Source organism: Miniopterus natalensis, chromosome 3 (genome assembly GCF_054644295.1).
Source record: "Miniopterus natalensis isolate mMinNat1 chromosome 3, mMinNat1.hap1, whole genome shotgun sequence".
NCBI classification, from domain to species: Eukaryota; Metazoa; Chordata; class Mammalia; order Chiroptera; family Miniopteridae; genus Miniopterus; species Miniopterus natalensis.
In genome coordinates, this window is record NC_142083.1 from 6,110,218 (window position 1) to 6,124,992 (window position 14,775).

The 14,775-nt window shown below is 45.7% G+C and overlaps 1 protein-coding gene across 3 annotated transcripts in view; it reads left to right on the forward strand.

Annotated features, from left to right (window-relative positions):
* OXCT1 (3-oxoacid CoA-transferase 1) overlaps positions 1 to 14,775 on the forward strand; it is a 104,741-nt gene that overhangs the window by 530 nt on the left and 89,436 nt on the right. For all 3 annotated transcript variants that reach the window (XR_015714240.1, XM_087815280.1, XM_087815279.1), the window contains exons 2-3: positions 6,615 to 6,723; positions 7,827 to 7,917. Coding sequence is in view for 2 of the 3 variants with exons in the window: in XM_087815280.1 (XP_087671406.1) it covers positions 6,615 to 6,723; positions 7,827 to 7,917 (200 nt within the window). In the remaining variant the exon portion in view is untranslated. The remainder of the gene's footprint in view (positions 1 to 6,614; positions 6,724 to 7,826; positions 7,918 to 14,775) is intronic.

The window sequence follows — 14,775 nt, forward strand, 5'->3', positions numbered from 1 at the left end:
GCCGAACCCCTCTCTCCTCCCCCCACGGCCCGCGCTCGGGGAGCGGGACCCGGATTGGCGCTCCCGCGGGGCGCGTGCGCTGCGGAGCGGAGACGGCAGAAGTCGGTCGCGGGCCCGCGTGGCTCCCTCGCGCTCTCCGGCCGCGGGCGGCCCTTCCCCGGCGCGCAGAGGGGTCCGGCTTAGAGCGTCTCCGTCTCCAAAGCCCCGTGGCGTCCTCGCCCCGCCGTGGCCGCCGCCTCTCCGCCGAGGGGCGCCCCGGGGCGCTCTCGGCGCGGTTGCTGGTGGACGCGTGTTTTTGCGCCGAGCTGTGTCCCCGCCTGGAAACCCCTCGCTCAGGTGGCCCGTCTGTCCCGAGCCCTCCGAGGCGAGAACTGGGCCGGCGCGCGCTGGCTCCAGGGGGGCGGCTGACCTGCGCTGCCTTGGAACCGCGGGCGCCTTTCTCGGAGGGCAGGAGGAAAGTGAGGCTTCTCCTCCGTAGCTCCCCGAGTAGCAGGTCTGAGCTCGGGGGCGCGCCTTGCGCACGGAGCGTACCCACGGAGGACCCCTGGCCCGCCCCGTGGCTCTTCAGTTTTTCCCGGGTCCGGTATCTGAGAACAGTAATTGCAGAGGGCCCCTTAATTAGGTGCTGGGGGATGATTTAGAACTGGAACGTTTTACTCCTAAATGCTGCATTTTGATCATTGCAGACAGCTTGGGATGGTGGAGGCATTACTGAAAGGGAGCTTGACCTTCATTAATGCAAACCACTATAGGGAGATACCCTTGGGCCAAGGTCAGTAACATTCCCTCTTTTGGCAGTTAACTTATTTACCTAAGTGTAATTTACTCTTTTCTCACCTTTACCTATATTATGAAACCGTTCTCAAGCCCAGGAAATCTCCTCTTAGATGGCCAAACTACAAATTATGGGTTTTGCTCTATGTCATTGAAAGGTCCTATCAAGATTCAAACTCCCACCTTGGGGATTGATTTGTCATACTTTATATCTTGTTTTCCAGGGGGCACTTAGTGTAGTGCCCTTACTGCTTAAATCTTTGCCTCCTCCTTCAGTTAAATTGTTAACGCCTGCGTACTTGTTCAACTTCCAGTGTATACATCATCTTAACTAGATGCGAGTTTCTTTTTGGCAAGGACCATGTTATATGACTCATTCCCCATCTCTCTCAACATTGCACACCACCCTGCCTAGGCTAGATAGCAACACATGTTTGCTACATTGATGAGAGAACCCTGTGACCAAACTTAAGTAGCAACCTTGAGAATTTTTCTGCTAAACGTAAGCAACAGGTAAAACGAGATAGTGCTTTTTTTTTTTTTTTTTTAATGATAGGCAAGTCTCTCAAACTTTAACGTGCATCAGAATTACCTGGAGGCTTTATCAAATAGTCCACCCCCAGAGTTTCTGATTTAGTTGGTTCTGGATGGGGCCCCATAGTTTGCATTAAGTTCTCAGGTGATGTCAAGGCCGCTGGTCTGAGGTCTGCACTTTCAGAACCACTGGCAGGAACTCAGACTGGAATAGACTATTTGACAGTATCTTCCTTCCTCCGTTTTTGTTTCAAGGGGAACATTTAGTACTATTTTCTATTCATTATAGAAAGTTTATTACTGGAAAAAAAAAGTCACCATTAACACTTTAGCTGCCTCTCTTCCTTGCAACCCTCTTTTCCCAGACCTTTCTCCAACCACAGACTCCTGAGCTGCAGTCCTTCTAGTGTAGCTTACTGATCGACTCCACCTGGAGGTCACTCAGCACTTCAAGCTCTTTCTGACTCCAAAGGAACCAATCCTAACGGCGCTTTTCCTCCCTCGTTTTGTTTTGTTTTTTCTTTTCTTAATGGTTAACAGACCAGTATCCCTCCAGTGTGTAAGCTTGAAAACATTCTCTCCTCTCCTTTCTCTACCTCCAGTTGATCACTCGTGTCACCTGTAGTAATTTGTTAATTATTTAGTGACTACTAGCCTTGCTAGTTTGTAAGTTTCATCTGAGCATGGACTACGCTTGTATGTTGTTGTGTTTTTTAACACGATCCCCAGTATTCACTATATTTGATACAAAATAGATATTTCTGAACAAGGGGAATGGATGAATGACGCAGTGTGTCCGCTGCCACTTCCTGATAGAGGTTTTCCTGTGAGCCGTGACATATTTCAGAAGCTTCGATTTGCTGTCCCTTCCTCGTTGAGGGATAAAGTTGACACTCTTGAATGTCTTTAAGATCTTGTGTTGCCTGCCTCAGTCTCCCTCTCCCGCCGGGTCTCCCTAGCCTCTCTCCATGGGACCTGATCTCCCATGTCTCTAAATGCACAGAGACTTTCACCTCTTGGCACCTTTATTCACGCAGCGGCCTCTTCCTGGGTTCCCATCTTCGTTAATGATTTAGCCCCCGGAGAGCCCCTCAAGCTTTCTGATGCACCAGGCTGAAAGCATCACTGGTCTGTGCTCCTTTGGAGTGGCGTGCTTTGCACCTGCGTTGGAATAGTGCATGGATGTCCCCTGGAAAGCAAAGTATGCCACTGCTAGGGAGACTTGCCTGGTGTCAGTGACTTCCTGTGAGCGCCTTGTGATTTATTCATTCCTAAGTGCGTAATTGGTAATGTTTAGTTTAAGATGAACATTTCGCCTTGGGTACACTGGTTCCATGCTGGACAGCTGAGGGGAAGGAGGGTTTGCCACCCCAAATATGCCTGTTTGGGATATTGATTATTTTAAGCAGGTGATTTCCAAGAAAGGACTCAGGAACAACCTTTCACCTTCCCCTTAACTGCCTGAAAGACTTTAGATAGAGGACCTGCTCCAGGAAGGGAGATATCAACTATAATGTGCGTTAGCGTGTGATAGATGGGACCTGCCCAGGCCTGTTTGGTCAAATCCCTCTGTGGGTCTCAAGGTTTAAAGATGGCCCAGCAAACATTTATTTACCAAACACCTGCTTTTCCATCTCCATGTGAACTGCCTTCCTGCCCTTTAAAGTTCCAAACCACAACCCCCCATCTCTTTAGGTCAAGGTAGCATGTAAACCTCAACTCCCCATTTTTTCCTTGGGTCCCATATTCTAGGGAAACCCCCAAATGTACATGATAAATTTGGTCATTTTCTCCTATCATTCTGTCTCGTGAATTTTTAAAAATATGTTTTTATTGATTTTTTTTAGAGAAGGAAGAGGGAGAGAGAGAAACATTGATGAGAGAGAAACATCATCGATCGACTGCTTTCTGCACGCCCCCTACTGGGGATTGAGCCTGCAACCCAGGCATGTGCTTTGACGGAATCAAACCCGCGACCTCTTGGCTCCTGGGTGGACGCTCAACCACTGAGCCACACCGGCTGGGCAGTCTCATGTCAATTTGATTATTAGACCAGTTAGAAGAACATAAAAGGGTAGAAGGGAAATTACTTTTCCTCCCTTACATAGTTAAAGCATGTCAACACTCATCAGCACCTCCTCCTGGCACTAACCATATTTGTCCTTGCAGGTCTGTGAGTGTGTGTACCCACCGAGTGGCACTGCCTGTTCCTCCTAACAGGGCTCTCCTTACCTCTCTCCAGGTGGCCTCTCCTCCCCACGTCTGTTCATCAGACTTTGATACTGAAGTGGGCGGTATCACTCTTCCTCTGTCCTGACTTACTTAACTGTAAGGTGACAAGGTCAATACCAGCTGGGTGTACAGTTCCATATCATTAAGATAAAATTTATTTTAAAGTGAAAAAGCAGTATCCTTTTTTGGATTTTCCCTGAAAGATCTTCAAAATGAAGTACATTTTCATTAAGTTCTGGAGTATTGAATGGCAGGAAGAAGAGAAATTTAGGTGTAAGAAATGATGGTAGAAGTGGTTTAGAGAGGAAGGAGATTCTGGTTTGGGAAGTCATGTGATGAAATTTAGGCTCAACAGTGGAACCAAACCTCAAAGGTCAAGTGCAGGAATTTGAAGTAGCGGGCAAAGGGTGTCTAAAGACAAAGTTTAACTTATGGAGAGAATTTTAGAAGGAGAAATGGATTCAGTAGAAGAAATTTAGCACTGTAAGAATTTTGATGATTTCTTACACTTCAGTACTGAGTCGTCACTATTTTGCCCCTCCAATAGTAGTAATAGCAGAAACAGTGGTAATAATACAATAGAAGTTTGCCGAAGGTAGGAGAGTGGAAAACCAAAATGAAATACATTACATGAATGTAAAGGAAGACCTCAGAGGGAAAGTAAGTTATTTCAGAATAAATAGATGTTGAAGCCGAACAGCTCATTACTCTTCATTCTTTCAGGTAACTTCTGCAAACTTGGAGGTTATTTGTTTACTTAGCAGATGGTACTCGGGTCTTTTCATCTCATCATTTTAGTATTTAAAGTATATTAGAAAGTAGAGGTCAATTTGAGAGCAGCTTAGAGCTAAGGGGAAAGGTGGATAGATATTATTAGAGACACCCTCCCCACCTCCCTGCCTAATCTTAGAAGGTGTTGGCAGAACATGTCCCTTGACTCCGGAGGCAGGGAGTGTGGCCCTTTATGCCACACCATTGATTTCTCAATCAACAGATATCAAATGTCAACACATGGATGATAAATGTCAACAAATATGGTCAACTGAATGTATGAAAAGTGAGGAAACCAAATGTGAGTGCCTGTAAATCCCTCATTGTCCTGAGCTCTTCTCGAATTCCCTGGAAACATGAGTCACTTTTATTGCTTTTAAACATCTGATAATCTGGGTAAATGTGGAACTCTCAGGTCTTTCTGAGGTACTTCCTGGGGGCGGGGGGGGGGCAGCTCCTCGGTGATTTCTGACTGTAATGAAGACACTGGTCATCTTCTGGAAGAAGGGGATGGAATCCCTGGCCAGTCTGTGCTGCCGGCTTTGCTTGTCCTCCTAAATCTCAAGAGCTCTCTGGGTCTATACAAGGAATGAGTTTTCTTCTGACTTCCTCTCTATAGGACTCATGTTTCTCAGTCTGTGGATAAATAGTTCAGGACGACATCACCCCCCGTAGACGAATTCTTTCATTTCCTTCCTTCCCTCCTGTTAAGGCCCTGGCTCTTCCCCCTTTGCTGGGGATTGACGGCAGACTTCTTCATGAGAAAGTAGGACACTCATACAGATTGGTTGTGTATAAATAATGCAATAGAACTAGAAGAAGATCAGAGAGGCACGTGAAGGCCCACACCTGGGACCTGGTCTTGCCTTAGGAGTGTTGGGTGAATGGCAAGATCTTCCTAAGCTTCAGAAACCCGGCCTGTAAAATGCATTGCTTGGATTAGGTATCGGTGTGCTTTTCTCTTGTTTCTAGGAGATTCCTCAACTCCATTTTGTGCTCTGTTGACCTGTTTATTGAGGCTCCAAACTTTTAATTTCCGAGATTAAAAATATATTTGTGTGTATGTGTGTGTTTAAAACAGAATTAAAAATTCCTTGCTACTTGAAGGTAAGGAGCCTTTCCTTTCTATCTCTGCCGCCACTTCCCCGTGTTTGGGCAGCCTGCCAGGTCTACCTCCTTCCTTTCCTGACCTTGACCACGGGTGAAACGTAAAGGGACAAAAGTCACCTGTGTGACCTCTGCCTCTGCAAATCTCATTTGACTTTCAGTATAGTTCTCCTACATAGGCTTTTGTACTAATAGAGACTTTCTGAACAGAGTTGTTAGAGGAAGAAGGGAATGATTGAAATGCTCTTATGCTGTTACCTCGACCCCATCAGGATGTCTGTCTGGGAGGCCGATTGGCAGAGGACTTGTTAAGGTGGCAGTGTCTCCGCAGTCAGGTGTCATTCTCTCTACTCCCTTTTGTTAGGTTGAATATTTGACAAGAATAAAGGAGTGATTTTAAATATAATCTAAAAAGAGATATTGACTATGAGGGATTGCTTGCAACGTATCGACTTTCTGATTTTTTTCTGTCCATACTGTGGATGACATATAAAGGCCATAGCAGTTTAAAACTGAATGTGATCCTCTCTCCCGAATCATTAAAAACATATTTAAAAAAGAGAAACTGAAAGTTCACGAGGTAACTGTAATTCTAGCCATGCCTCCATCACAGGTAACAATTTGCTACTTTTCCACAGCATCTGTGAATGCCAAGCCCCACAGGGGGGTAGTTATTTTGTGTGCTGTTCTTTACTTGTTCCTTTAGGGGGCATTCTGTTGCCCAATGTTATTGGATCAGGGTAGTATTGGCCATGCTGTACTTAATTTCCCTGAGAGCAGAAATCATGTCTTAATACTTACTAGACTGCAATAAATAACACAGCAGATGGCATGTAGTAGGTTCTCAGTATTTGCTGACTGAATGCAAGGTTAGGTTACTATAAGAAATTGATGCTTGATGATGCCATTATTGGGAATTTGAGTGCTAGCCTAGTGGCCATCTACTTTTGGGTGGCCACAGATATCACAGAATTGTTCCTTATATAATAGAAAACATAGATCACGAAGGGATTCTGGTGATAATCCAGATAGAGTATGTTCATTCCACTCTTAAGATGAACTACTTACAGCCCCACTCTTTCAGAGAAGACATGGTGAAATTGTCCTTGTACATATAAAAATTGAATAAATTGCTATACATGTGAAGACATATTTCCAAATGATTATTCACTTATAAATGTTTTTCAATGTTTTAGGGCCGTGTTTGCTACTTTTCAACCAGCACGCCTCGCCATACCAAGTTTTACACAGATCCAGTGGAAGCTGTAAAAGATATCCCTGACGGGGCGAAGATCCTGGTTGGCGGTGAGTAATGTGTTGTTTTCCTTTCCACGGTAACAATAGCCTTATGTTTTTTAGCAAAGCAGGGAAAGCACAGTGGCAAAGTTATGTAGATTAGAAGTACCAGTTATTGTATTACTTAGCTATTATTTGTTCTTTATTTTACTAATTACATACTATGTTATCTATTATTTTATTAGTGTCTTCTTCCTGAAAGTTTAGCAAGGTTTAGGACTTTATGTTTTTACTTTTTCATTCCTTTTGTGTTTTATTTATTTAATTTATTTATTTTGAAAAGCTAAAACTTCAAATGGTGATGTCTTACCAGTAGCTTTAAAAAGATCCCTAGATTTTGGGGAATTCCATTTCCCTTAAAACATTTGCATCGATCCCATTCCCCCCACATCTGGCCACTCCCTTTGTCCTGTCCCATTTTATGGCCAAGAGAGCAATAAGCATCGAACTGCAGTTGAGCCTCCCGTGGTCTGTTGCTGCTTTTGTTTGGAATGTCTTTTAGAACCACTGTCCCACACTCATTCAGCCTGCTGCCTGATTCTTATAAATTTCTTTGGGTTTCTAGGCCTTGGCCACAGGAATCTAGGCTTATTTTTAGGGCTTGCCTCCCTCCCTCCCCCCCCCTCCCTCCCTCCCCTTTCCCTGATCAGTAATTCAGTGTCCATTTAAAACCCAATACTATTTGAGGAAGTGTGGAAAATGTAGAGAAAAGAAAGTCAGTGGCCTAGGCTTCCAATTCTGCAAAATAAGTGAGATGTAGAAACAAACATGCCTGACAAAGTGACTGTGTAAGGGTAGGTTATAAAGTGGGACGGTGATCGATACGCAGTTAGGTGCAGGAAGAACGGTGCGTAGCTGTATCCGCACAACTCGCTTGGCTTTATCCTCATGAATCAGGGACTGGACAGTGACGTCCGGTGCTGTGTGTTGGGGCCAAACCTTTGGATACGGCCTTATGTCCGTTTATTGAGCTGCTGAGGTACACCTGTGCATTTTGCTTAGCAGGGCTAATAATGATCTTCCACATTTTCTTTTCTGTTAAAAGAGAATAGCACACATTGCCTGCAGCTGCATTGCTCTCTTCATCAACCCATCTTTTCGGCTTCTTCCAGGCTTCGGGCTGTGTGGCATTCCCGAGAATCTCATCGGGGCCTTACTGAAGACGGGAGTCAAGGGGCTCACCGCGGTCAGCAACAACGCAGGGTGCGTGCGATTGTGAGGCAGCCGCTTCGAAAGGGGTGGCGCTTCCCCGTAATATTGAAACGGGGTCTATCAGTGAAATGAAGACTTTCCCCCTTCACGTGAGCAGTACCTCCCACATCAAAAGATAACGTTTAACAAGCTCAGGAGTGGTGGTTCCAGTTATGCAAATACTTTTGGTACCTACTTCATAATCATCAGTAAAGGAGACTTGCATAATTTTATGTCTTAACCTGATGTGCTTTTGCTTTAATTTCAAATATATTATTAAAGTTGAAACATACATACTTTAAATTGAAACCTGCATTTAAAAATTTAGAGATGTTCCTTTACGTTGTATGTTATTATAGATCATTATTTATAAAGAAAGGTGGGCATCAAGTTGAAATCTGTTTTAAGTCCTTTCTTTCTGTTAAGCCTTTACTCTAGATGATAGGTAAGGAACAGCATTAATCGTTAAAGAGGTCGCTGTTCTTGGTAGAAGAAGAATACGCAGCCGGCACTTAAGACAGTAGAAGCGCATCAAACGGTCAATAATAAGCAGTAACACTTTAATAATGAATGACATGTGCATTAAGATATGTTTAGTGATAAAGGAAAAACCTATTTTTATACAAAATGACAAATCATCAGCTCTCTGTCAGGGATGAAAGACGAAAGATCTGAAAACATTTTTTTAAGTTAGCTGAATTGGCTCTTTAGCCTATTATCATAAATGTGACTTAGAATAAATAGCACAGGTCGTTCAGGATAAAAACGGATCCTACACGCATGCTCGTTTTTCCTTGGCTGAGTTTATTTTTGTCACTATTTTCATCCGGAAGGTTCTCCCACCTCTTCTCTGTGTATCCACATTGTCTCCATTTCTCAGAATTCGACTCAAGCTACGTATCTTCAGAGAAGCCCTATCCAAGTATAGGACTTCTCTTGCCCCTTTCTGAGTTTCTTCGGAGAGTTTTAGCCTTTCCACGCGTCCCGAGTTGTATTTATTCTGTCTGACACCCCTTGCAGGCCGCTCCTGTTACAGTGGTTTTCTGTCCCCTACTTGTGCTCATGAGCCTGTGAGTCTCAGAGTCACTGAAGTTAGAGCTGGGCAGGACTGTAGAGATCAACTGTTCCAGTTCCCTCATTCAACAGAGGAAACTCATCTGTAAATAGAGAAGTAGCTTATTCACGGTCACTTGGTATTTCCTAAACACTTCCAGTGCCCTTTGAGCTGACTTTGTATTTATTAAACATACTTTTGGTAGTCAGGACTTTGTTGGGTTTTCCACATGGCTCAGTGCCTACAGGTGGTGTAATAGGTAGATCCGTGATGCAAAGCAGATACTGATCACCTGCTTGATTGAACAGGGAAGGCACGTTGCAGGCGCTCAGGGGCAGTCGATTCTCTTAATTAGGGAGTCTAGATCCTATACGTCTGCAGCAGTGAGGGCTTTGTTTGGACCATTTGAGTCGGATAAATGAGGAAAACTCAGCATTGCTTCGTCAGAGAACTAATGACATGGTTTGAGTGGTTGGGTATCTGGAGAAAACTTGGGATATTAGGAGTAATGATTATTTTCCTCCTTAGAAAACGCTCTTTCTATGAAAGTTCTGCCTGAATTGGAAGCTTCACAAAGCTCAGGCTCCTGATTGTTTCGTTTTGTTTGTTTGTTTTTAAATGATTGGGAAGACCTGTTGCCCTGAGGTACCACTTACCTGGGCGTGGAGTAGTGCCTGTTAGTCTAGAGAACATAAACCTTCCCTTAGGATCACTCAGATGGATCAGTACTTTGATGGGGATTGATTAGGAAAGTAGGAATGCACCTTTCATTGATTTTTTGGAAGACTTCAGCATGTGAATTCCAAGCCTGTGTGAACCAAAAGTTTCACAGCACACTACAGATCAACCAGTGAAATCACAGAGCCAAGGAAAGAAAGGGTGTGCTATAGCAGTCATGCTCTTCCTTCCTAGGACAGGTTTGTTTTTGGTTACCATTCTTGTGGGTACAAAGACCAGCGCTCCTTCCCTTTGCTTCCCCTTTGTTGAGGCAGCTGAGTCTCTGGAGGGCTCTGCTGGGCTCAGTGGGGAGATCTAGGCCATCTTCGCTGATTGTAAGCATCCCCCAAGATTTGGTGGTTTTGTCTGGGAGGGGCAACCACGTCCTGGGGCATGCACTTGAACTTGTCTGCTCAGTTTATAGAGGATTTCCCGGTTCCCATATAACTATGTCATAAATTAACCATATATCTGAATACAGCACTGTCTTGTCTTTTAATACTCTTGATATTATCAGAGTGAATATAAATTGCGTAATGAGATTTAAGTATGTCTAAAATGAGAGTGAACAAGAAATTCAGTTTGGTACATGGTTGCAACTTTATTCTTTTTTAAAATTTTTATTGATTTTAGAGAGAGAGAGAGAGAAACATCGATTTGTTGTTCTACTTATTCGTTGGTTGCTTCTTGTATGTGCCCTGACCGGGGATTGAACCCACAATCTGCACATATCAGGACAACACTCTAAGCAACTGAACTATGCAGCCCGGGTGCAACTTTATTCTTATTAGAGTTTCACTTTGATAAGAATAAGAATAGCCAGTTAGTGAGATTTCAGAAAACGAAAATCGGTTTCATAAATATTTGCAGAACATCGATATCTTCCATGAAATAGGTTTTGCTTTATATTAATGTATCTCTTTACTTGATTCTTGGATTTAGACTTCTTTAACCACTAAGATGTTTGGAACCTGAGTTTGTTGTGCGCAGGAAAAGGTGAACCCTCTCGTTAGTTGTCCTGTTGGTTACTAACGGCAGGCAAGGGTCGCTCTGAAAGGCCGTCATACTGCAAAGCTGCAAAATGCCTTAACATGTTTCTCTAGGAACATTAGTGTGTTCCTCATTTGCAGAAGATCATAAGTGCCTCTCTTCTCTTACACTGTGAGTAAGCGCCTTGCCTTTTTCATTTTTGTATGACCAGGGTAGTAGCCTGGGTAGTAGGCTCGGCTGGGCATCTTGGTTACCATGCCAGGTCCTAGTCCAGAAACAAAATAAAGAAAAAAGAAAAAAAAACAACAAACTAAACCAAAGAGCAAATACACTTGGTTTGCAGGGCCAAGATCAACAAATACAGAGCGGTCATCTCCAAACAGCACCAAGTTCAAGTGAGTTTGGGCTGAAAAGCCAAACAGAGACCCAAGAAAAAGTGATTAGAAAAATTCCTAGGTCGATATTCTGGTTTATGGTATGAAGTTGTGTGCTTAGAGGGAGTGTCAGGTATTTAATGCAACAGAAAGCAAATGGACTCTATCCACCTTCGTGGGTTATTTTATTGATAGGGTGTAATTTAAACAGGGCTCCAGAGGATAGCAGTGGTGCTCTCATATTGGGTAATTGAAGAAAGTTTACCAAAGGGACTGTTTTTTTTTTGTTTAAAATATTTTTTATTGATTTTAGAGAGAGGAAGGGGGAGAGAGAGATAGAAACATCGATGATGAGAGAGCCATTGATCAGCTGCCTCCTGCGTACACCTTTCTGGGGAATGAGCCCGAAGCCCAGGCATGTGCCCTGACTGGGAATTGAACCATGATCTACTGGATCCTAGGTTGATGCTCAACTGCTGAGCCACGCCGGCCGGGCAAAGGGACTGTTTGAAAGGAATGGTCAGGACTCGGACAGCAATATGAGGACTGACACAGCCTGGAGACTGGCAGAGGCTCAGCAGCCCAGGACCTGGTGGAAGGAGGGGAGGAGCGGTTAGGACCTGGACAAAACTCTAGAGAGAGGGCTCTCCTCTGCGCAGCAGCTTAGCCTGGGAGCAAGCCAGGGATACAAATCCTTATTCTCCTCTCACCCCAATCCTCCTGATGGTGCCTCCGTTGGCTGGACCCCATCAGAAGTGGCTGACCCCAGCCTGAAGCCAGGGGGCGAGGGGCCCAGGATTCAGTCCTGCAGGTTAGCTAGTCCAGGCTCAGGGCAGGCTGAATGGATGCAGGGGCTGGGGGTGGGGGGTGGGGAATAGAAAATATCTGGCATAAGGACTTGATGGTTCTCATTTTCATTAGAGAGGAGCCAGTGAGGAGGGGAAGTGAAACCGAGCAATACATTCACTCGACACGTGTTCAGCAGATGTTTGTCTAGTGTCCTCTGTGTATTGTATATGCCGCCAGGTGCTTGGGGTCAACAGTGAACAAACCAGGAGGAATTCTGTGCCTCTGTGGACCTTATGTGCAATGGGAGGCTTTGGTATAAGATGGGGTGATCAAGGCGGGACTCAGGGAGGGGCCGCTGACCAGAGACTCGAGGGAGTGAGGGGGTGAGCCATGCAGCTACCTGGCGAGGAGTTTGGAGCCACAGAAAGGCCAGCGTGCAGGACCCCAGGCAGGGTGCCTGGGCGTTTGAGTGGCTGTAAGGAGGCCGGCAGAGGTGGAGCACAAAGGAAATGGGGGCAGTTGAGGTCAGAGACATGACCAGGCATCCCATCCCAAGGGGCCTCGCGGGCCGCCCCAGAGACCTTTGCTTCTATCCTGAGTAAGTGAGTACCATTGCAGGGTTTGAGCAGAGCGTGACAGGGCCGGACATTTTATTTTATACCTACATTTTGGCTGTCATTTGGTGAATAAATCATAGGGGCCAGGAGTAGAAGCTGAGGTTACTGCAGCATCCAGTTAAGCGATGGTGTAGGTCACAGAGGAGAGAGAGCCTGGCCGGGCGTGGCTCAGCGGTTGAGCATCGACCTAGGATCCTGGCGATCGGGGTTCGATTCCCGGTCAGGGCACATGCCTGGGTTGTGGGCTCAATCAATGACTCTCTCATCATTGATGTTTCTATCTCTCTCTCCCTCTCCTTTCCCCTCTCTGAAATCAATAAAGATATATTAAAAAGCAAACAAAAACAAAACAAAAAACAGAAGAGAGAGAGAGAAAGGCTTAGAGTCAGGATGTCCCGATAGTATGTGAAAGTCAAAGATCACCCCCTTAGTTTTATACTGAAGATCTCTAAGGATGGGGCTGCTGCCATCAGGTGAGATGGAGTAGGCTGCGGGTGGAGCTGAATTTAAGGAAACAGTTTAGTCTCGAGAACTGAAGGCCTACTTAGGTGTTAATTAGCAGTAGGTTAAAAAACCAACCAAACACAGGCCTTATACGTATGAGAGCAGGGTAAGAACTGATTTTCCGGGGGACACCGAGACCCTCAGTGTTTGGAGCCCTCTAGTGGACGAGTGTATTATTAATCAGGGAATCCTCCCTGTGGCAGAAGTCCACTTGCAAATACTTGCTATTTAGGCTCTAGTTTTCTTCTGAAAGAAGTGGTAAGTCGTGTGGCTGTGTTTTGTACCCACAGGGGTGGGTGGGAGTGCTGCCAGGTTCGGAATTGGAAGCTAGGACTATGAAACAAGCTCAGAAGAAGGCTGGCGGTTACCTGTCCCCGGGATTACTTTGACGTACTCGGGTGTCAGGACTGCCTGGGGGGCGGGGGGGTCCCGGGCTTGGAAGTGATACAGGCTGAGAACCAGGAAGGGGCAGCTGAGTGGGACCAGCCGCTTGCGTGCGTGAGGATCGGAGTGGAGTGAAGGTGGGAGAAAAGGTCAGGAGGAACGTCTGGCTTGTTCGGGTACCTACTCCCTCCTTTCTGGTCAGACGAAGCGATGTCACTGTGATCATCAGACTTACACCCTCCCACTGTTTCCCACTCCAGGGCCAGAGTTCTGGGGTGGGCCTTCCTCTTCGCCAGGATGGCCAATGAGTCTTACGAATGGTTTTCCCCAAATATCACTTGGCTTGTCCCCTCCTTCCCCTTCCCATTGCTGCTGTTAGTTTGGACCCTTGTCGTTGCTGCTTAGGACTGTTTGAAGACTCCTAACCCATCCCCCTGCCTTTCCTCTCCACGTCTCCGGTGAATTATATGCCCCATTATTTTCTGCTTAAAACTATTCGCAGGGCCTCCCACACCCTTCAGGACGAGTCCTCGTTCCTTGCTGTGGCTTCAGGGTGGGCACAGCCCAGCCTGCCTGCGCCCTCCCCGCCCTTCCTGGCACGCTCAGCACGGGCCTCCCGATCCCATCAGCCAGCCTATACGGTTTCCAGCCTGCCCGTCTGCCTCTTTCCCTCGTCACCCCCGCACCTCTGCTCTGCTCTCAAGACCGGTTTTCCCCCTCCAAGGCAGTTGGTGTCACCCTCTGGTCGACTTTTTCTGCCCCTTTCTCCTGAATGTTGGGTTCTCATGCAGACCACTCTCAGCACATCTCTCCCTCTGTTGCAGTCATAGGTTTGCCTGTTTTTTCCTTGATAATCTCATTTATTCTCTACCTAGGATATAGGGAAAGTGCTCCTATTTATTCATAATTGGGTCCATGTTTTGAGAGTCTGCTGTTCTGTCTTTTAAATATGAGAATGCTCCTGATCCTGTTCTTGGACAGAAAGAATTTCTCCACCCAAGCCTTCCTTCGGGGCCAGTGTAGGTTAGGGACGGTGGCATTGCCACTGCATTTATGTATGTCCCTGAAGCGCAGGGCAAGGACCAGCCCATCTCTCTGCCAGTCGTCTGACCCAGGATCCGTTTGGAGCAGCGGAAAGAACCAAAGGGGGTGGGGGTCGAATTGTAGGATTGACGTGGGTTTGAGTACTGGCTGTGTCACTGCCCAAGATCTTGGGGAAAAAAATCACTTGGGAAAAAAAATCACTTAAATGTTTTGAGCTTCAGTTTCCTCAACTGTAAAATAAGAGAATGGCCACCTTGAAGGGCTCTTTAGGGGGTGGGGGACTGGGACAGAATGTGGGTTAAATGCCCAGTAGATAGGATTCCTTTAAATTAATACCATTTTGTGTTTTTGAATGTAAGTGAATTAGTGTTCTGTCAGATGTCCCTTTGGTTGTAAG